This window comes from Eleutherodactylus coqui, chromosome 3 (assembly GCF_035609145.1).
Source record: "Eleutherodactylus coqui strain aEleCoq1 chromosome 3, aEleCoq1.hap1, whole genome shotgun sequence".
Classification (NCBI taxonomy): Eukaryota; Metazoa; Chordata; class Amphibia; order Anura; family Eleutherodactylidae; genus Eleutherodactylus; species Eleutherodactylus coqui.
This window is the reverse complement of record NC_089839.1, coordinates 87,439,719-87,463,234: the sequence shown is the minus strand read 5'-3', so window position 1 is coordinate 87,463,234 and position 23,516 is coordinate 87,439,719. Positions and strand designations below refer to the sequence as shown.

Below are 23,516 nucleotides of genomic sequence, written 5' to 3'. Positions count from 1 at the left end.
ACCCAGTAATCCGTAGTGGCCAGAATGCGTTGAATGCGAGGGTCACGAGAAAGGCATCCTAACATGAAGTCAGCCATGTGTGCCAGGGTACCTGTACGCAACACATGGCTGTCCGCACTAGGAAGATCACTTTCAGGATCCTCCTCCTCCTCAGGCCATACACGCTGAAATGATGACAGGCAAGCAGCATGGGTACGGTCAGCAGTGGGCCAAGCTGTCTCTTCCCCCTCCTCCTCATCCTCCTCATGCTCCTCCTCCTCCTCCTGAACGCGCTGAGATATAGACAGGAGGGTGCTCTGACTATCCAGCGACATACTGTCTTCCCCCGGCTCGGTTTCCGAGCGCAAAGCGGCTGCCTTTATGGTTTGCAGGGAAGTTCTCAAGATGCATAGCAGAGGAATGGTGACGCTAATGATTGCAGCATCGCCGCTCACCACCTGGGTAGACTGCTCAAAGTTTCGAAGGACCTGGCAGATGTCTGCCAACCAGGCCCACTCTTCTGAAAAGAATTGAGGAGGCTGACTCCCACTGCGCCGCCCATGTTGGAGTTGGTATTCCACTATAGCTCTATGCTGCTCATAGAGCCTAGCCAACATGTGGAGCATAGAGTTCCACCGTGTGGGCACGTCGCACAGCAGTCGGTGCACTGGCAGATTAAAGCGATGTTGCAGGGTGTGCAGGGTGGCAGCGTCCGTGTGGGACTTGCGGAAATGTGCGCAGAGCCGGCGCACCTTTACGAGCAGGTCTGACAAGCGTGGGTAGCTTTTCAGAAAGTGCTGAACCACCAAATTAAAGACGTGGGCCAGGCATGGCACGTGCGTGAGGCTGCCGAGCTGCAGAGCCGCCACCAGGTTACGGCCGTTGTCACACACGACCATGCCCGGTTGGAGGCTCAGCGGCGCAAGCCAACGGTCGGTCTGCTCTATCAGACCCTGCAGCAGTTCGTGGGCCGTGTGCCTCCTATCTCCTAACCTGAGTAGTTTCAGCACGGCCCACCGCTGTGCTGCCATGCCGCGCGACACCGACTGCTGGCGACGTCCTGCTGCTGCTGACACATCTAGATTGCGAGACAGAGGTTGAGGAGGAGGAGGAGGAGGGTGCTTTAGTGGAAGAAGCATACACCGCCGAACATACCACCACCGAGCTGGGGCCTGCAATTCTGGGGGTGGGTAGGACGTGAGCGGTCCCAGGCTCTGACTCTGTCCCAGCCTCCACTAAATTCACTCAATGTGCCGTCAGGGAGATGTAGTGGCCCTGCCCGCCTGTGCTTGTCCACGTGTCCGTAGTTAAGTGGACCTTGCCACTAACCGCATTGGTGAGGGCGCATACAATGTTGCGGGAGACGTGGTCGTGCAGGGCTGGGACGGCACATCGGGAAAAGTAGTGGCAACTGGGAACTGAGTAGCGCGGGGCCGCCGCCGCCATCATAGCTTTGAAGGACTCCGTTTCCACAACCCTATACGGCAGCATCTCAAGGCTGATAAATTTGGCTATGTGGACGGTTAACGATTGAGCGTGCGGGTGCGTGGCGGCGTACTTGCGCTTGCGCTCCAACAGTTGCGCTAGCGATGGCTGGACGGTGCGGTGCGAGACATTGCTGGATTGGGCCGAGGACAGCGGAGGTGAGGGTGTGGGTGCAGGCCATGAGACGGTCGTGCCTGTGTCCTGAGAGGGGGGTTGGATCTCAGTGGCAGGTTGGGGCACAGGGGGAGAGGCAGCGGTGCAAACCGGAGGCGGTGAACGGCCTTCGTCCCACCTTGTGGGGTGCTTGGCCATCATATGTCTGCGCATGCTGGTGGTGGTCAGGCTGTTGGTGGTGGCTCCCCGGCTGATCTTGGCGCGACAAAGGTTGCACACCACTGTTCGTCGGTCGTCAGGCGTCTCTGTGAAAAACTGCCAGACCTTAGAGCACCTCGGCCTCTGCAGGGTGGCATGGCGCGAGGGGGCGCTTTGGGAAACAATTGGTGGATTATTCGGTCTGGCCCTGCCTCTACCCCTGGCCACCGCACTGCCTCTTGCAACCTGCCCTGCTGCTGCCCGTGCCTCCCCCTCTGAAGACCTGTCCTGTGTAGGCGTTGCACACCAGGTGGGGTCAGTCACCTCATCGTCCTGCTGCTCTTCCTCCGAATCCTCTGTGCGCTGCTCCCTCGGACTTACTGCCCTTACTACTACCTCACTGCAAGACAACTGTGTCTCATCGTCATCGTCCTCCTCACCCACTGAAAGGTCTTGAGACAGTTGCCGGAGGTCCCCAGCCTCATCCCCCGGACCCCGGGAACTTTCCAATGGTTGGGCATCAGTGACGATAAACTCCTCTGGTGGTAGAGGAACCACTGCTGCCCAATCTGAGCAGGGGCCCGAGAAAAGTTCCTGGGAGTGTTCCCGCTCCTGAGCATGTGTCATTGTAGTGGAGTGAGGAGGCTGGGAGGAAGGAGGAGCAGCAGACAGAGGATTCGGATTTGCAGCACTGGACGGCGCAGAACTCTGGGTGGATGATAGCTTGCTCGAAGCACTTTCTGCCATCCAGGACAGGACCTGCTCACACTGCTCATTTTCTAATAAAGGTCTCCCGCGTGGACCCATTAATTGGGCGATGAATGTGGGGACGCCAGCAACGTGCCTCTCTCCTAATCGCGCAGCAGTCGGCTGCGACACACCTGGATCAGGAGCTCGGCCTGTGCCCACACCCTCACTTGGCCCTCCGCGTCCTCGGCCGCGTCCACGTCCTCTAGGCCTACCCCTCAGCATGCTGTATTACCAGTGATTTGATTTCCCAGGCAGGAAATAAATTGGCGCAAGCCTGCAGGCCAAATATAATTTTTCGCTTTTTTGCAAAGGGAAGGCCCCACTGCGGATATTCAATGAACAATACGTTTAATAACTGTGGTGTGGCCCTGAAAAAGTGTCACACAACTTTAGTGTAGCAGAGTTATTAACTCTGGCAGAGCAGGTATTTGCCAGTCAGGAAAGACAATGGCGCAAGCCTGCTGTAAACCGTAGCTGGTTGCGTTTGATTTTTGTACGTTCTCCACGCAGCACACACGTACACGGAGACCTTAGGACTGACACAGGCAGGCCAAAAATAATTTTTTCGCAAATTTGCAAAGGGAGGGCCCCACTGCGGATATTCAATGAACAATACGTTTAATAACTGTGGTGTGGCCCTGAAAAAGTGTCACACAACTTTAGTGTAGCAGAGTTATTAACTCTGGCAGAGCAGGTATTTGCCAGTCAGGAAAGACAATGGCGCAAGTCTGCAGTAAACCGTAGCTGGTTGCGTTTGATTTTTGTACGTTCTCCACGCAGCACACACGTACACGGAGACCTTAGGACTGACACAGGCAGGCCAAATATAATTTTTTCGCAAATTTGCAAAGGGAGGGCCCCACTGCGGATATTCAATGAACAATACGTTTAATAACTGTGGTGTGGCCCTGAAAAAGTGTCACACAACTTTAGTGTAGCAGAGTTATTAACTCTGGCAGAGCAGGTATTTGCCAGTCAGGAAAGACAATGGCGCAAGCCTGCAGTAAACCGTAGCTGGTTGCGTTTGATTTTTGTACGTTCTCCACGCAGCACACACGTACACGGAGACCTTAGGACTGACACAGGCAGGCCAAATATAATTTTTTCGCAAATTTGCAAAGGGAGGGCCCCACTGCGGATATTCAATGAACAATACGTTTAATAACTGTGGTGTGGCCCTGAAAAAGTGTCACACAACTTTAGTGTAGCAGAGTTATTAACTCTGGCAGAGCAGGTATTTGCCAGTCAGGAAAGACAATGGCGCAAGCCTGCAGTAAACCGTAGCTGGTTGCGTTTGATTTTTGTACGTTCTCCACGCAGCACACACGTACACGGAGACCTTAGGAATGACACAGGCAGGCCAAATATAATTTTTTCGCAAATTTCCAAAGGGAGGGCCCCACTGCGGATATTCAATGAACAATACGTTTAATAACTGTGGTGTGGCCCTGAAAAAGTGTCACACAACTTTAGTGTAGCAGAGTTATTAACTCTGGCAGAGCAGGTATTTGCCAGTCAGGAAAGACAATGGCGCAAGCCTGCAGTAAACCGTAGCTGGTTGCGTTTGATTTTTGTACGTTCTCCACGCAGCACACACGTACACGGAGACCTTAGGACTGACACAGGCAGGCCAAATATAATTTTTTCGCAAATTTGCAAAGGGAGGGCCCCACTGCGGATATTCAATGAACAATACGTTTAATAACTGTGGTGTGGCCCTGAAAAAGTGTCACACAACTTTAGTGTAGCAGAGTTATTAACTCTGGCAGAGCAGGTATTTGCCAGTCAGGAAAGACAATGGCGCAAGCCTGCAGTAAACCGTAGCTGGTTGCGTTTGATTTTTGTACGTTCTCCACGCAGCACACACGTACACGGAGACCTTAGGACTGACACAGGCAGGCCAAATATAATTTTTTCGCAAATTTGCAAAGGGAGGGCCCCACTGCGGATATTCAATGAACAATACGTTTAATAACTGTGGTGTGGCCCTGAAAAAGTGTCACACAACTTTAGTGTAGCAGAGTTATTAACTCTGGCAGAGCAGGTATTTGCCAGTCAGGAAAGACAATGGCGCAAGCCTGCAGTAAACCGTAGCTGGTTGCGTTTGATTTTTGTACGTTCTCCACGCAGCACACACGTACACGGAGACCTTAGGACTGACACAGGCAGGCCAAATATAATTTTTTCGCAAATTTGCAAAGGGAGGGCCCCACTGCGGATATTCAATGAACAATAACTGTGTTGTGGCCCTGCCTGCACAATTCTGTCCCTGTAGTATCAATGGAGGGTGCAATGCTCTGCACAGACGATTTTTTGAAAAAAAAAAAATATGCAACACTGCTAACAGCAGCCAGCACAGTACTGCACACGGTTAAATTTGGCCCTAGAAAGGACCGTTGAGGTTCTTGAAGGCTACACTCACTCCTAACACTCTCCCTGCCTAAGCACCACTTCTGTCCCTAATACCGGGTGCAATGCTCTGCACTGCCGATTTTGAGAAAAAAAAAAAAATTTCCACTGCTAACAGCAGCCTGCACACACGTAGATGTGGCCCTAAGAAGGACCGTTGGGGTTCTTGAAGCCTACACTCACTACAAACACTCTCCCTACAGCAACTCCAATAGAACAGCACTTTCCCTCACTAACTCACACGGCATCTGAGCCGAGCCGCGGGAGGGGCCGACTTTTATACTCGGGTGACATCTGATCGCCCCAGCCACTCACAGCAGGGGGGTGGTATAGGGCTTGAACGTCACAGGGGGAAGTTGTAATGCCTTCCCTGTCTTTCAATTGGCCAGAAAAGTGTGCTAACGTCTCAGAGAGGAAACTGAAAGTAACCAGAACACCGCGTGGTACTCGTTACGAGCATCCCGAACACCCTAATATTCGCACGAATATCAAGCTCGGACGAGTACGTTCGCTCATCTCTAATTCTGATACATCAACAAATCCTAGTTTAGCAGAATAGGTATGTTCAATGGTTATATCCAAGGTAGAGGTCCATTCACACTGGTCTTGATGGCATCCCTGAAGGAGAGCGTCACGGGGTGGCTCTAGGTATATAATACCAAAGGGCAAGAAAGCAATACTAGGCAAGCGAGAAAAAAAACTCCTGATGCTCCAGTGGTATGGATATGAAAAGAATTTTGATTTACTTTCGTGGGGTGCCTAGTCCGCGGCACCCCTCAGTCCAAGTAGCATGTAGTATGGACAGATGAAAGAGGTGTCTTCTCAATGTTTCCAAAGTTTAATAATTTATTTAATAGCATGCAACGTGTTTCGGCTTTAAGAAAACAGCCTTTATCAATGGGAGTGTGTACAAACAACCTGCAGAGATGAGTCCACTATGAGCCGCGTAAGAGCAAAAAATTAATCCTCAGACTCCTCGGGACCTGCGCTATGAGCAGTTTATGGTGCTGATAGGTGATGGCAGGTTACCTTTAATTAAAAAAATATTTATTCTAGATGGTTAATATTCAAAAGAAGCAGGGCAGCATGCGCTCAACTGGAGTCTGGGCTAGTAACCAATGAGGTGCATGGACTAAGGGGATTTTCCCTGTATCTTTGCTAAAGAAAAAACTAAAGTTTATTTCATTGCAGTATTTTAAAAGCACATATAGTAGCTTTCAGGAATACATGATTACATTTTTTGTTATTTTATAAGAAAAGTACCAGAATGACTGTTTTTTAATGTCTGTCTCTGCCTGCTATCATGACTATACAATGGCATGTAGGATGTCCTATAGCCTGGCAAAGCTCAGCAACTCAACATTGTATCGATTGCACTAGTGAATAAACGACATCTAGAGAGATATATTGAGCCATGCCATCTGGATAGCCAACCACAATTCCCTGGTATTTGTAGTTGCCAGATTTCGCAAGAAAATGTATCTCTCCACTACATCCTCTAAATGCTTAATTGAGCTCATGTTGGGCAAATGTGCAAGCCACACCATTTGTGAGAACTCTCCAGAATGTTGCTTGAGTCAATTCTGGAGAACTTGGGCCTGATGGCACGGTGCCTTATCTTAAGCAGTAAAATGTTGCAGGCATCAGTCAATGGCATGTTTAGGTGGATCAGTAGACCCAACCCATGCCATGAGAACACACCCCACACCAGTATGGAACCACACGTAAACTGTATGGTGCCTTATTGACAACTTGGGTCCATCGTTTCATGGGGTCTGCATCATGAAAAAACCCTACCATCTGCCCAAAACAATCGGACTTATTGGACCACGACACGTGTTGCCAGCCCTCTAAGGTCCAGTTATCAGCCTCACAAGCCCAGGTGAGGCACTGTGTCTGGTGTTTTGGTGCTAACAGATGTACTCTGGTGGGTCTTCTGCTCCCATATTCCATGAAAGCTAAAGAAAACTGCATTGACCTGTGGGATATGCGTATGGGGCTTCCTGCATTGATTGTGGATGTGAATTCTGCCAGAGTCACTTGTCCGTTCACACTGACAATTCTAGCCAGATAGTGCTGGTAACGATCATTAAGCACCTGTGGGCGGCCACTGTGTGTCCAGAGTGGGTGGTAATGCCTTCTATGACATATTTCCAAAATGCACATGGAAATGTGGCTAGAGGAATGTTAAATGCCCGCACAAATTCATAAATGGAATGTCCCATCTTTCTGGCACCACCAAGCATGCCTTGTCCTAACTCCGATTCATGTCACCTTGCCATAAACATGCTGATTAGTGTTCAACCTCATTCACGAGATAACATCTCACAACTTATACAGGTGTGGGCGTTCCCAAGCTGTCACATGAAGTAACACCCTTAATAATCAATTTACATACTGCTATCCCATGGCTTTTGGCATTATAAGCTTATATCACAATACCAAAACGTATATTATAAGCTATTACTACAATGTGCAATGAAAAACCAAATCATGGACCTGATGTATTAAGAATGATGTTTTGTACACCGATCTTTAAGGGGTTTTCTGGACCTGTAATATTGTTGACCCGTCCTTGGGATAGGTTATTAATATCTGATTTGTGGCCTCTTCTCAGGTGTGTGACATCACTTTCATTGGTCACATGTGAATGGTACTGAGCTGCTATACCAGGCTCCGTACAATGTACAGCACTCTGCTTGGTATGCAGTGATTTAGACCCATTGGTAAAAAGTCATCTAACACCCTGATGGTACCTTTAAAGTGTACATGAATTGGGAACAAGTTTTCTAAAATATAACAGGCTCTCCTTACCCTTTCATTTACTGTTGTTTGCACTGTGTTCCATGTCTGTAAGTTCTAATTTTCAGGTGGTCTTCCCCATTTTTCTGTTGCCCTGCTGTTTGCAATCCACTTTCAGCCAGGGGGTGTGTAGCAAGCCTAGCATTCTGCCAGTAATTACTGTCCTGAACTTTCATGCCTTATTGCTCTGTGTCTGGTTCAATCAGCAGGGAGGCAGTATCTGAATGCCCATGCCTCTGCTTTCCCAGGATTATTCAGATATTCAGAGACATTCTGGCCAAATGGATAGGAAATAGAGATGAGGAAATAGCATACTCGCTAAGGCAAACTATTTGAGCGAGTAGTGCCTTATGGGAGTACCTGCCCGCTCGTCTCTAAAGATTCCGGAGCTGGCGGGGGAGAGCGGGAAGGAACAGGGGGAGATCTCTCTCTCACTCTTCCCCCCCCCCCCCCCCCCCCGCTCCTCCCTGCTTACTCCCGCACCTCACCGCTCTTCCCTGCCGAATCTTTAGAGACGAGCGGGCAGGTACTCGCATAAGGCGAGTATGCTCGCCCATCTCTATTAGTAAACCCAATATAATGTGTACACTTACTTTCCCTCACACTCACATGTGCTGTAAGAGCAGGAGAGGCAGAGATTGGGAAGAATGCAGACACTAGGCCTCATTTATCAAAATTATTAAAATGAAAATCTGTCCTTGTTGCCCACATAGCAACCAACTACAGCTCAGCTTTCATTGCTGAACCTGCTGTGGTAAAATGAAAGTCACTCTCTGATTGGGCAACAGAGATTTTCATTTAGACAGTTTTGATAAATGAGGCCCACTGTGTCTGCAGATTAGTCTGCCCTTTACCCAAATCTTAGCATCCTTGTTACTACAGAAGCTCAATACCTAACAGGCAGTGGATTGCAGAGGGGCTAGAAGGAAGATCCCTAGTGGCAACTACTTCAAATTTGATTTACAGTGGTAAAACAATGCAATTTTGAATTAGTCATGTTTATCACAAGACTGATGAGACACACACGGGTTATTACATGAGCATAAGTTGTCTGAAACGTTAGTACCCTTAAAGCAATGTTTCTTTTATAAGCTATACAACTTAAGAACAATCAGTATGATACATTTATTTAAGACAGGCATAAAACCTTTTGAATAATTTACCATTTTTTAATGTTTATTTCATTTGTTTTCAGGAATCTTTTGTACAATTTCTTTGTGTACATATGCAGCAAGTGTCGCTTATGATCTAAACCGCCTGCCAAAATTCATTTATGGGCTTCCAAGTGATGTGGAACATGGATACAGCTGGTCTTTGTTTTGTGCGTGGTGCAGTTTGGGCTTGATAGTAGCAGCTGGGTGCCTCTGCACTGCCTATCCGTTTATCAGCAGGACCAAGATTTTGCATCTGAAGTTTGCCAGAGACTCTTGTGTATGACTGTGAGACCTGCAAGGTTTATGACTTTATTTCCATCTACAAGACATTGTGTGCACTACAAACTGGCTAAGCGTGATTTGCACGTATCTATAGAATAAAAGAATATCTTGTTTAAAGCACAAGTTTCTTATCCTTAAAAGATTACAAAAATAAAGGTAGTGTCTTGTTATGTGAAATGCATATGTATGACGACCCAAGATACCTTCCATTATCCCACTGTTGGATCTTGCCCTTAGACCTGCTTGATAACCTCTACATGACCGATTTTCGAAATTTCAAGCAATTATGTTAAAATTGAGATGGAATTAAATGAAATACAATTACAATTCATAGGGAAAAAAAACAGGAAAAGCACGGAAATAGTTGCAATCAGGTTCTTTATGAGTCTTATTTATGCAGCAGATTTACTTCCAAAAGTGACATTCGTCACAGAGACAACATTGCACAGTATGACATTCATGATTCTGTTTTAGTTTCCAGATTTTTACCTTTTCATTTATACAGGATAGAAATCAGACCTGCTAAAACAAACTTCTAGATCAAAAGATATGCTTGATACAATACGCAAACTGTTTTAAATCCATTTCTTCTGACGTATTGTATCTCATCCCTAAATATGATTTCTTAAACTATGTCAATCTTGTTGTGCCATATAAAACTGCATTATAAAATACAGTGGACTAAATGAATTAAGACCTGTGCATACATTAACTGTTGGCCATTCTGTCACTCAGCAACTTCCAAAAGTGTTTTTGTTTGTTGTTATTTGATTTATACAAATAAGGAAGATGGAACAATACCTCTGCAGCGCCACCTATTGGAAGGCAGCATTTCTCCAAATCAATGTCTGACCCTTTAGGCTGGTGGCACACGGGCAGATTTGCATTGTGGGATCCGCAGCCTGCATACACACAGGGGATCCGCAGCAAAAGTCATGCATTGAAGGTATGTAAAAATCGCTTTTTCCAGCACACTTGCGGCAACAAATTGTGATTTCCACGAATGGAAGAGAAATCACAGCTTGTTCTATTTTGCTGCGAACTCCACGCGGACAGCTTCCATTGACGTCAATGGAAGCTGTCCGACCCGCGGCCCATCGGCAATTGACATTGTTTTTCCCGCCAGACAATGACGCAGGTACCTGCGGCCTATCCACAAACATAAAAAAAAAATCTGCACTGTGCATGACCGATGGCAAGTGTCCACGGTCATGCACAATACAGAAAATGACAGGTACGCAGGGTCACCGGCCAGGGACAGATACGGATTCCACTGTGGGCTCCTGCATGCGGAATCTGGATCGTCAGTGTTCTGCCGGTCAAATACAGGTCTTTAGAACAATGATTGGGAATTGAAAACCAAGCCAGAATAACCATACACAGACAGCTGTTTCAGGGTTTTTGCCCCTCATCAGTGTGCAGTAGGATTCTGGTTTGGCTAGTGAGAAGCCTACGATATGTGTCGGGAAGGGTATCATCTCTTAAGGTGTGTGAGAAGACATCTAGGAGATGAGTGGGGAGATTTATAAGACCATCTGTGCTCTCCTCACCTTCTAGCTGCTGTCCTTAAAGAGAGATGATACCCTTCCTGACCCATGTATAGGCTTCTCACTAGCCAAGCCAGAAACCTACTGCTCACTGATGAGGGGCAAAAACCCTGAAACAGCGGTATGTGTATGGTAGTCTGGCTTGGTATTCAATTCCCAATCATTGTTCTAAAGACTTGTATAAAGGGTCTGACATTGATTTGCAGAAATGCTGCCTTCCAATAGGTGGCGCTGCAGAGTTATTGTTCCATCTTGATTATTTGTATATTTCCCAGAGGAGCATGGATGGCCTTATAAGTCTCCTCACACACCTTTTAAGTGTTCTCCTTAAGGAGAGATGATACCCTTCTTGATTTATACAAGAACATTACATTGAAAGATTCCATATGATACATTTTTGGGGGCTGTGGATATGTTCCGAAAGTGCCAAAGACCTAGCATACTGCATAGGGAATGCTGTGCCTCTACAAATCTGCAGTATGGCCTAAAATCTGTGTTGTACTGTAATTTGCTGCACATTTTCTGTGCAGAATTTGAGGCAAATCCACGGCACTTGAATATATTCTAAGGCCCCCTATTTCCAATTAGGTGAACAAAACAACCCAATCTATCCAATCACAGATTATAAAGAAGTCTAAAACAACACTTTCAGCTAAAACAAACCTGTAATTCCAGTGCTGAACAGATGAGTTTATATGGCTAGTGTGTGATTTGTTGGAATATTATAAAGCACTACATGGACTCGGGGACCTTTATGGATTCCAGTCTGTGTGAATGGCACAATGGACTTCCTGCATTATAAAACTGCACAGTAGGCTCACTTGGTTAATAAATGACTTTGTTTATAAAACTGTCTTTTCATTCATTTTGTCACATGTTGTAAGTTCCTTTTCTAGACATTTAGGCCCAATGTCCACGGCGGATCTGATTTGTGGAATCCGCGCAGGTCACCTGTGCGTAAGATCCGCAAATCAAGCTGCCGATAGTGATACATTTCACTGTGGATCCCACACGGACAGCATTCATTGAAGGTAATGGAAGCCGTCTAATCTGTGGCTCATCCCCAATTGAATTGCGGACTCCGCAGGAAAGCAGGAGTTTAAAAAAAACAAACTCCACTGCACATGTGCGGCAGCGCTTCCGCAAACTGATCTGCAGTGAAGAAAAGAGTAGAGCTGCATGGGTAAGTAGGCGTCCTGCAGTGTCCTCGGCCACGGGCAGGGTCGGATTCCGCTGTGCGCTCCTGTAGAGGTTTTCTTTGATTCAGCAGACAGGTAAGTAAAAAAAAAACAAACGTTAAAAAAAAACGGTGGAGACTTAAAATTGTTCTTGCTCTGGTCAAAATAAAATTACTTTTTTGGTCTATCATTTAAAATGAATGTGCGGTATAAAAAAATTTATATTTTTATATTTTTTATCTACATGTTAAATTAATATTTCATTTCAGTAAAAGTTCCGTTTTGATTATTCGAAATATAAATTGCATGTATCTTATCAGTCAGAGCACACACCACAGCTCCAACTCATTTAGTACAGTTATAAAGGAAATGTACATTTACCATTCCATGTTTTCAATGGAATCCTTATGTTGGTATTATTTAAAAGGGTTTTCATACTTATTAATTTTATACACCATTGGGTCTTCGTGCATAAAACTATATAAAATCAATGTACTCACTGTGGCAGCCTGGCACCACAGGATCTGACAGCTGCCTAGTGGCGTACCATAAACCCGTCATATTTGGCTTCGACATTAGAAGCCCCAAAGCACATTTTTGGGACGCCCAGGCTCCTATTGGCTGCAGTGATCATCTGGGTTAACAAACAGCGGCATGGGAGCATCAAGCAGTAGGAGGGGAGTATTTTTTTTTTAATATCTTATACCTCCCCCACTGCCAGCAATATTAGAAGTGCTCAGAAATCCCTAAATGACACTTAATAGGTGACATAAAAAAAAAAAAAAAAAATTCTATACAAACAGGCGAAAGTGTGCAAGAAAGGGGTGCAGGCGATTTTTCAAACATGAATGCCCCCGTGGTCCTTTCGGTCTTTGTTTATAAACTTTAATCACCTAATGGTTGTAGCCAATCCAGTGGCCACATGCCATTCTCCCGGCATCACTGCTCGCAGCATCTACTCTGCGATGCCAGGAGAATGACACTTGACCAATGCTGCCTCCGATTGGCTGCAGTGGTTAGGTGATAACCGTTCATAAATAAGGACCAGTAGAACCACGGGAGAGCAGTGCTGGATTGCTGGAGGAATGAAAAGGTGAGCATAGCTGCTTTTATTGTTTTCACACCACTGCACCAATGCTTAAAAAAAATACTGTCCTTATCCAGACAACCCCTTCAATCCCTTAGTGACCAGCCCATTGCCTTTTTACATCCCAGCTTGCTGGGCCTTAATCACTGAGGACGTAGAAACATGTTTCCTGCAGGAATCAAGGCCCTGCAAGCTTAGGACATGACAGCTTCATGCTGCTTGCTCCCGGAGGTAGCCGGCAACCTGGGGCTGCCATTCCGGGCTGCGGGACCCCTCCCCCAGTCACATGATCGCTGGCATTTACCGAATGCCATCGATCATATAAAAATTAGCAAAAAGTAAAAAAAAAGTTAAATAGCAGCTGAATGTACTCACCCTCCTTCTCCGCGATGTCCCGGCTGTTCTGGCCTCCCGGGTCCCGACGGCGCCTTCGGCGCATGCGAGCGAGGCGTCAAACTCTCTGGCTCCCGGCTGCTTTGTGTAGCCGTGAGCAGAGAGATGTCACCGGAAGCCACTGTATGCGGTTCCCAGTCACATGATTGCTGCTATCCAATGGATAACAGCGATCATGTAAAGTAAAAATAAAAGTTTTAAAAAAGTTTAAAAAAAAGAAAAAAACCTTAAGTTTCATCTCCCCTCACAGATCATATCCCTAAGGGGAGATGAAATTACGTACCTAAGGCCCCGGATTTATCCTTGGATCTCACCACGGCTTCTGCGCACGTGCCTGCCGCCAAGATGGCGGACTAATGTGCAAGAGCCGCAGATTGCCAGGGTAATTTAAAATCTCCCCCCACCTGAATACCAAACATAGCCAAGAGCCTGGAGATTTCACGGGGCCTGCAGTTTGCGGCCCCTGTTCACGTCATTGCCGTTTTCTAATAGAAAACGTTAATCATATAAAAGTAAAAAAAGTTTCACCTCCAATCACAGATCCGACCTGTGAGGAGAGGTGAAATTACTTACCTAAAGCCTCTGGCGATGTCCCCCAATGGGATCTTTATCCGCGGACCTTTCCCCAACTTTGGCACATGTGCCCATCAGCAAAATAGCAGAATCTGTGAAGGGCCAGGGACATTTAAAGTCTCCTTGCTCCTGGCTACTAAAGGTAGCCGAGAGCCTGGAGCAGTTACTGAGGGCCGCAGTGAGCGGTCCCTGGTTATGTGATCGCCGTTATCCAATGGATAATGGCGATTACGTAAAAGTTAAGACAGTTAAAGTTTGATGCGCCTTTCGGTTTGAGCCCTGTTGTGTGTACGGACATAGTATTAGGGCCACAACGGGTATGTTTTTTTAACATGGGACAAAAGGGGGATCCATTTTGGGGTGAAAGTCTTTATTCAGACGTGCTGTACAAAAAAAAGTTTTCAAAATGACACAATTACCAAAAAAATTTAAAATCGTAATTTTTTCCTCCTGCTTTGCTTAGATTCATTCAAAAACTGTGTGGTAAAAATACGCAGTACACCTCTAGATGAATGCGTTAAGAGGTCTAGTTTTCAAAATGGAGTCATTTGTGGGGGGTCTTTGTCGTATTGGCCGCTCAAGGGCTCTACAAGTGGGCAATGGGGCCTAAAATGCCTTCGAGCAAAATGTTAGTTCTAAAAACCACCGGCTGCTCCTTTCATTTTGGGCCCCGTTGTGCACAAGGACATATTACGGCCACAATGGGTATGGTTCTGAACACGGAACAAACAGGGGGATCCATTTTGTGGTACAAGTCCTCATTCCTTTGTACGCTGTACAAAAAAACCCTGTTTTAAAAGTGACATAATTGCCAAAAAATAAAAATCGTAATTGCTTTCCTCCTGCTTTGCTTAGATTCATTCAAAAACTGTGGGGTCAAAATGCGGAGGAAACCCCTAGATGAATGCGTTAAGGGGTCTAGTCTTCAAAATGGGGTCATTTGTGGGGGTTCTCTTTCGTTTTGGCTGCTCAAGAGCTCTCTAATTGGGCAATGGGGCCTAAAACACCTTGAAGCAAAATGTCTGTTCTGGAAGCCGCCAGTTGCTCCCTTCGGTTTAAGCCCCGTTGTGCATACGGACACAAGATTAGGGCCACAATGGGTATACCTCTGAACACAGGACAAATATGGGTATCCATTTTGGGTGCAAATCCTCATTTTAATGTTCACTATAGGAAAAAAATCCTGTCTTTTAAGAGGCATATTTTAAAAAATCTGAAATGTTATTTTTTCTCCTCTAAATTGCATTAATTTCTGAAAAAGAACTGTGGGGTAAAAATACTCACGACCCCCCTCAGTGAATACATTAAGGGGTGTAGTTTTTAAAATAGGGTCATTTGTGGGGGTATCTATCATTCTGACACCTATAAGCCTTTGCAATCTTAGTTTTGAATAGGAAAACAAAGTGTTCCTCAAAATGTTAAAAATCAATGTTAAATTTGTACGTCTCTTAAATGGTTAAAAAAAAACTGATGTTTTTCCAATGTGTGTCCAGAATAAAGTAAACAAACGCATATATATCTTATAAAAAATTTGTACAGTATGTTTGCATATTTTTGAGATATTGCAGTTGAAAATGTAAAAAAAATTACAATTTTTTCAAAATGTTCCCAATTTTGGCACTTTTAATAAGTATACACAAATTCTATCGGCCTATTATACCGCCTAAATGAAGTACAATATGTGATGAAAAAACAATGTCAGAGTTACTGGGATATGCAAAACCTTTACAGAGTTATTCTATGTCAAAGTGACACATGTCAGATTTCCAAGATTTGGCCTGGTCATTAAGGCGCAAACAGGCTTCGTCACTAAGGGTTTAAGTTTTGATAACAGGTTTTTCATAATATCCTGTGTTCAAATCCATAAATGATCAGGATTGAAGGGGTCCAGATTTAAAACTTGCACTGGGGCCACCACTTATCACTACAACAATGTATTTTTGGATTCACAATATTACTGGAGCATTTATGGTTCTTTATTAGAAGCTTTTCATGGTTTCCTCATGAAGGTTACAATATTAGAGACGTATCCACTAACCACGTTTTAAAAACAAACATAATTTTGAACAGAATTGCTTCCATTGGCATAGCTTCTGCCTAGAGGCCACTTTACACTTATATAATAGACTTCTATCTTCACTCAATTACCCATTATGCATTAGGTTACTGCAGCGTTACCACAAAATGAGACAACATTCAAACCAAATCTGCTATGTTAAGCACAGAGCTGTTAGAAGATTTCTGCTTTATGAAATCAGCATTTCTCACATTGCAGTAATGTTCAAGAGTGTGGGTTTTCAAATTCAATTTTTACATGTGGTTAAATTACTAGAATTTATCTTTTATCTCATTTAACCAGAAGTGTCTTCGTTGGAGCATAAGTTAGCTCAAGAAATCTGTCTTCAAATTTAGTTTAATGCTTTCACAACCAAAAGTACAGGTCACATGTTGCAATTCTGGTATCCTCACATTCAAAAAAATCATAACTTTATTTTTCAGGTGACATAGCTACATGACGGCTTGCTTTTTTCGGGATGAGTTGTACTTTTCAATGGTACAATTTAACGTACCTAATGAACTGGAAGACTTAAAAATTTCTAAGTGGGGCAAAAAAAAACCCACAATTGTATCATTATTTTTTTTGGGTGGGATTATCTTTATGAAATTCATGGTGCAGTAAAAATGACAAGTTGTCTTTATTCCGTGGATAAGTACAGGAATACCAAATTTATAGTTTAATATATTAACACATAAAATATATTTACAAAAAGAAAAAAAGAATTGCTTTTTGCCACCGTCCTATAACCCCTATTTTTTTTCTTTCACCTACTCGATGGTGTACAAAACCCCTGCATGATGTAACAAAGATGTAAACTTTTGATTCATCAGCCCATAAGGCCTTCTTCCACTCTTCAGTGGTCTACTGGAGGTGCTGCTTGGACCAGGCAAGTCTTATTGTGCAATCATAGCAGCGGATTTCTTACTGGTACTCTTCTCTTCACAGTTGAAATGGAAATGTGTTTATTTTTTTAGTACATTAAGCTGTGCTTGAAGATTCTGTGCTGCAGATTTTTCGGCGAATCATCGGCCCCGGTCACGCGATTTGCAGATATGCATCCGACATGCGATCCGCAAATCGCGGTAAAAACCGGTCGTCTGACCGAGGCCTTAAAATCAAGAATAACTGGAAAAATTGAGGTGTTCTGAAAATTTGGACTATAGTGTGTGTAGATACAAGTCCACATACTCCTGTTAAAATGCCATATTTTTGTCATGTTAAAAAAATCTGATAAAGATGAATAATTTCTGATTTATTTCCACCTTTCATGTGACCCGTTATCTGTACAATTTGATTGGAAAACAAACAAATCTTTTAGGGTGGAAAATAAAAAAAAAACAACTCAAATAATGTTGTTACATAAGTGTGAACACCCTTTTATATTTAGGGAGTTGGTTGTATTTAGAATTAGCATGAAAAATCACATTTAGGCCTTAGTCACACGGGCGTTTTTTCCTGCGATTTGCGGAAAGCATGACGGATGCGCATCTGCAAATCGCGTGACCGGGGCCGAAAAATCGCCCGAAAATACTGCTCCTAGCCGCATTTCAATAGAAACGGGCCGGAGCTGTCCAGTGCATTGAATTCAATGGAGCTGGCAATACAGCCGGCTCCATTGAAAGCAATGCGCTGCGGGCGATCGCGGGATGAATTGTCGGGAAGGGCTTAAATATATAAGCCCTTCCCTGCAATTCATCCAGAAATGTGTAAAAATAATTTTAAAAAAAATTTATACTCACCTTGTCCCGGCAGACGGAGTTCAGCCGCAGCCGGCGGCAGTTCTCCTGAACTGCTCTCTAGTATTCAGCAGCCAGGGATTTAAAATCCCCGCCTGCTGAATGAGCTTCCTCTGATTGGTCGCAGCCTGACCAATCAGAGGCAGCTCTCACTCACACCCATTCATGAATTCAGAGGCAGCTCATTCACTTGCCTCCACTCCTTGCTAACCCCAGGCGGGCAACTGGGCGGCGATCCCTACTCTCACTAGGGACCAAAAAAGGGCAGGGGGGGGTTACACGATGGAAGCCTTTTCTAACAAAGAAAAACATCCTAGACCCCCTATGTTTTGCCAAAACCTACATCATGTGTGCCCAATGTACTTGGGAAACAGGTTATGGCCTGATAAGACCAAGGTGGAACTTTTGGGCCAAAATTCTATGAGGTATGTTTGATGTAAAGTCAACACTGCGCATCACCAGAAGATCACAATACCCGCAGGGAAAATGGTGGAGGCAGCATTATGCTGTGGGGCTATTTTTCTGCTGCTGGAAATGGGGTTTTAGTCAAGGTGTAGGGAATTATGAAAAGTTCCAAATATCAGTCTATTTTGACACAAAACCTTCAGGCCTCTGCTAAGAAGCTGAAGATGATCAACAAAAGAATGGCTTTGCCAAAAGAACGTCAAAGTTTTGGAATAGTCCAGGCCTAAATCCCTATGAAAATCTGTGGATTAACCTGTATATATACACATATACACACACATACATATACACACATACATATACATCGCTCGGGAGACTTGCCGTTCATTAAACCTTGTGCCTGCCAGCATTTATTTCAGCATGACATCAACTCAAATATATATAATATATTTGAGTTGATGTGATGCTGAAATAAATGCTGGCAGGCGCAAGGTTTAAAGAACGGCAAGTCTCCTGAGCGGTTTATCTATGTGTGGTGGCCATTTCGATCTGAAAGGAGGGCGATCTGCGGGCAAGTGAACCCCGCTTGCTTACGAATATATATGAATATATAAAATTACACACAATAGTAACATAGTATGTTAGGCTGAATGAAGTAAATGTCCATGTGGTTCGGCCTGTTTCTACCCCTCTCCCCTTGTTAATCCAGAGGAAGGCAAAAAAGAACGCAACAAGGCAGCAGCCAATTTAGCTCATTTGGAGGATAAAAATCCTTCCCGACTCCATAATGGCAGTCAGAAGAATCCCTGGATTAATGTTTGAGTTCTACCTAACTCCAAAACCCGGATCAACAACCCCGCTGGTCACCTAATGTCTATATCCTGTAATATCATAGCGTTCTAAAAAGATGTCTAGTCCCCTCTTAAACTCCTCTACCGATTTTGCCATCACCACGTCCTCTGGCAGAGAGTTCCATGGTCTCACTGCTCTTACGGTAAAGAACCCCTTTCTGTGTTGTTGATGAAACCTGCATTCTTCTAGACGTAGCGGATGCCTTCTTGCTACCATCGCAGTCCTGAGTATAAACAGATCATAGGAAAGATCCTTGTATTGTCCCCTCATGTATTTATACATAGTTATTTAGTTGCCTCTTGACCGTCTTTTTTCCAGGGTGAATAATCCCAATTTTGATAGCCTCTCTGGGTATTCCAGTCCTCTCATTCTGTTTATTAATTTAGTTGCCCTTCTTTGGCCTCGTTCAAGCACTGCAACATCTTTCCTGAGCCCCGGTGTCCAGAACTGTACACAGTATTCCATGTGAGGCCTGACAAGTGCCTTCTATATCGGAAAAATAATGTTCTCATCCCTCGCCCCTATACCTATTTTAACCCCTTGAGCGACCCTGTCGTGCCCACCAGGGCAGGTTTTTAAAATGGTCTAATCATTGAATTTCAACTAATTTTGCAGTTGCGTTCCAAGAGCCATAACTTTTTCATTTGTCCATTGACACAGCGATATGAGGGCTTGCTTTTTTGCGGGACAAGTTGTACTTTTTGATGGCATCATTTTTGGGTATATATAATGTATTGCATAACTTTTGTAAAAACATTTGTAGGAAGATTGGGGGGGGGGGGGGGGAAAGAAATTCTGCCATTTGTTTTTTGGATTTCATTTTTACGGCGTTCAACATGCAGAATAAATAATGTGATATCATTATTCTCTGAGTCACACGATTCCAGCGATAACGAGTTTATACAGTTTTTAGGTTTCAGGGAGGAAAAAAAGAAATGGCCCCTTTTTTTCTTTTCCCCATGTCATTAAGGAGTTAAATAATGTACCAACTTCCTTCTCTGGGTCATTAGGACACAGGGATTCCACATGTGTAATCTTATTTTAATTTTTTTACAAAGTAAAGGGAGACAAGTGTTTTTATTTTTATAATTTTTTTACTTTTGTTTTTTTTTTAAACTTTTTTTTAAATTTTTGTCCCTTTAGGGGACTTCCACAGGGACCCATCAGGACCCCCTGATCACTTTCCGGGGGTCTGATGGTGATAGCCCTTTACATGCTGCAGTGACAGCCCTTTACATGCTGCAGTCACATAGACTGCAGCATGTAAAGGGTTAACACAGCAGAGATCAGAGGTTTTCTCTGATCTCTGCTGTAAGAGCTGGTGCCTGCTTGTCCTCTGACAGCCAAGCACCAGTTCTCCCTGGCACAGAGACCGTCGGCTTGCTTCTGACAAGCCGATGGTCTCTATGGCAACCTGTAAACAAAGCAGGAGACTTAGAAGCAGGAGATTGCCGGCATATCGGCAATATCTTCTGCTTCTGTTGTTCAAAGCCCCTGCTTTGTTCTGTGGGACTGTGCAGGCTGAGCACAATGCCACAGCTTGTGGCACTGTGCTCTGCAGCTCCCATAGTGATACATAGCCTGGAAATCTTCCGGGCTATATCACTATCGGCAGTGGAGCTCGTCCCGGAAAATTTCTGGGCGTGCCACTCAAGGGGTTAATGCACCCTAAGATTTTATTTGCTTTTGCATCCATCTGGGCCCATGGATATAAGAAAAAAAAAGCCCACACACCGGTATTAAAATGTCATGTTTTTATCATGTTAAAAAATTCAAGAAAGATTAATCATTTTAGAATTATTTTCACCTTCAATGTGACCCGTTATCTGTACAATTCCAAACTGAAAACATTTAGGGTGGAAAAATAAAATTGAAAAAAAAAATTGTGGTTGCATAAATATACACACTCTAAAACTAATACTTTGTTGTTGCACCCTTTGACTTCATTACAGCATGCAGTCTTTTTGGGTAGGTGTCTATCAGCCTGGCACACCTTCACTTGGAAGGCTTTGCCCACTTTGCCATGTTTTATTATATAAGATATACATACACAAACGTACACCTGTACAGAAGAGTTGTCACTTACATGACTATAGTGTAAACTACATATTATATGATGAACTTCTTTTTAAAGAACACATTCAGACCTGTAATGATAAAGTAACAAAACTGAAATTTATTTAAAAAGCAGTAAAATAAAGAGAAATAAAGGGTCTTAGAAGAAACTGGACTAGGATGTCTTCTTACACTTAAAGAATACAGCTTCTGTGACCCCAAGGCTTATTGAATGAGACTCAATATAAGTCAAAGATGTAAAGTCTAAATGTTTCATTGCAATCTGTTCTTTGGCCTTTGAGTCTTTACTACTGCATTGACATGAAGAGTCCAATCCATCAATCTGCAGGGTTTTATTTTCATTAGACTTGAAATTAAAATTTGTTTTCAGGTGATAGTGAAGCTTTTGGCTAAGTAATAATACAAGAACTCCTCCAATACGCAGAACTCTGTAAATAGAAGAAAGAACACTATTACTTCTAATGCAGGTATGTCTCAATTCACACATTTTGCAGTTTATTAGTTTAAAAGCCAGAACACTTATTTATTTTTCCATATTAAGTATTGCACCAATTGTGCTTAAAATTAGCACATTCATTACTACCATAAGGTGTTAGCAATAGTGCTACTACTAGTTCAAAGTTATGCTTTGCTTTGTATTTTTGATGAAGTCATAATGACAATTATTAACCCTTTCCAATCCACTGTCTGACGTCTGAAGACATTATGACTTAAGGCTGTACAGCTCCGATGTTGGAAGACGTCCGTCGGGGTTCTCTTACTGTATGTTGCCAGCCTCTCTGCTGTTGGAGCCTATCCAATGTGTCACCTCATGCAGTACTGGCTTTAGCCAGCAGATAGTGCCGTTGTATAATGGCAGAAAAAGAGTAAGTCCCAAGGAAAACCAGGATACAAATTGGATTGGAAAGGGTTAAAAAAAAACAACAAAATCCATGTACAGCTCGCAATGGGTTTGGTCACAAAGAACTGGCAGTCTTCTTCTCTCCCTGGACTTTGCTCTGCAATGTGAGGACAAAAGCAGGAGATTAACAGCCAGGGTGGCCATGACCATTTATCATCACTTAGAGGTATTCTGGCGATGAAACACTTTTTCAGTTTTCACCCATCTACTAGATGGGTGAAAACTGATAAATTGGTGGGGGTCCATCCACTGGAACCACCACTGATCTCAGGAAAGGGGACTCTATTTCACAGGTCCAATACACTGTCCCATTTCTGTAGCACAGTAAGGAATGGAGTCGCTGGTTGCACATGCACAGCAGCGCCTCCATTCCTCTCAATGTTGCAGGCAGATAGCCAAGAAATGTGCTCAGCTTGGCTATTTGTCCGCCCCATTGAAATAAATGAAACGGTGCTGCTCCATTAATTTCAATGGCAAGGGTATCACAGGAATGTCTCCACAACATAGTCACACTGGCTGCCCGGTCACCAGATTAATCCCCAATAGAACATGTATGAGACCATCTGGGAACCCAACTTCGACAGCCTATGAGTTTGCACCTAGAGGTTCAATTACAGCAAATGTGCACCGATATGCCACGTGATACCATACAGAACCTGTATGCCTCCATGCTCGCTCGTGTCACATCTTGCAACCAAACTAGAGGTGATACAACAGGGTACTAGAGCCTCCATGCCCGCCCGTATAACATCTTCTATCCAAGCCAGAGGCGGCCCAACACTGTACTAGAGCCTTACTTCAAGGGGACAGTTTTCCGCAATAAACGATCCTTTTGCCCTGATATTGTAATCACTAACTTATATCAACGTTACAATCACACAGAGAAAGTTTCATTCCATTCTGTCAATTCCTTGTAGGTACTTCGGTAATTTTTAAAGATTTATTTATTTTTTTACAATGAGTGTATTTTGTAAAATACAAATGTTTGACAAAGTATATGTGGAACACAGAAAACAAAAAAGGTCCAAACATTCATGGACCTAATCATTACACACTTCATACTTTTTTTTAAACCTTTAAGGACCAAAAAAAGTCGTTATTTGCCTCCTCTCTTTCAGTCAGCCATAACTATCTTTTTAATGCTACAAAACCATTTGATGCCTCATTTGTACAAGACAAGTCATATTTTTAGGCATCATATTCAGGTCAGTATATGGTTGCATTTAATTGATATGAATATCTTAGTAAGGGGCAATGCATAAAGAAAAAAGTAAGTATTTTTTTTTTCACTTTTTTATGGCGTTCACCTTTAAAATTAATAGGGGCAAGAAAAGTGTGGTGACATATGTTTGTTGTTATTTCTAGGTCTTGCAGCACACTTTAAAAAAATAATAGTTTACTTTATGCTTTCTCATTGTCCTGGGGATGGCAGGTATACCATATCATTTTGCATTATCCTGGAGGTCTCCAGTTGAGCACCACTGATCTAAGGTTGGCCTTTATAAGGTGAAGACTCCGAAACCACAGTCCTCATGT

General features: G+C 43.8%; 2 protein-coding genes across 4 annotated transcripts in view; one reads left to right on the top strand and one right to left on the bottom strand.

Annotated features, from left to right (window-relative positions):
* TMEM178A (transmembrane protein 178A) overlaps positions 1-11,564 on the top strand; it is a 129,868-nt gene extending 118,304 nt beyond the window's left edge. Inside the window, exon 4 of the mRNA XM_066595836.1 lies at positions 8,933-11,564. Within this exon, the coding sequence (XP_066451933.1) occupies positions 8,933-9,174 (242 nt within the window). The 3' untranslated portion in view covers positions 9,175-11,564. The remainder of the gene's footprint in view (positions 1-8,932) is intronic.
* A 9,595-nt stretch (positions 11,565-21,159) lies between these two features.
* THUMPD2 (THUMP domain containing 2) overlaps positions 21,160-23,516 on the bottom strand; it is a 39,705-nt gene continuing 37,348 nt past the window's right edge. For 2 of the 3 annotated variants that reach the window (XM_066595833.1, XM_066595834.1), the window contains exon 10: positions 21,160-21,507. In XM_066595833.1, coding sequence (XP_066451930.1) covers positions 21,234-21,507 — 274 coding nt within the window. In that variant the 3' untranslated portion in view covers positions 21,160-21,233. The remainder of the gene's footprint in view (positions 21,508-23,516) is intronic. The other variant, XM_066595835.1, reaches the window with a different exon arrangement.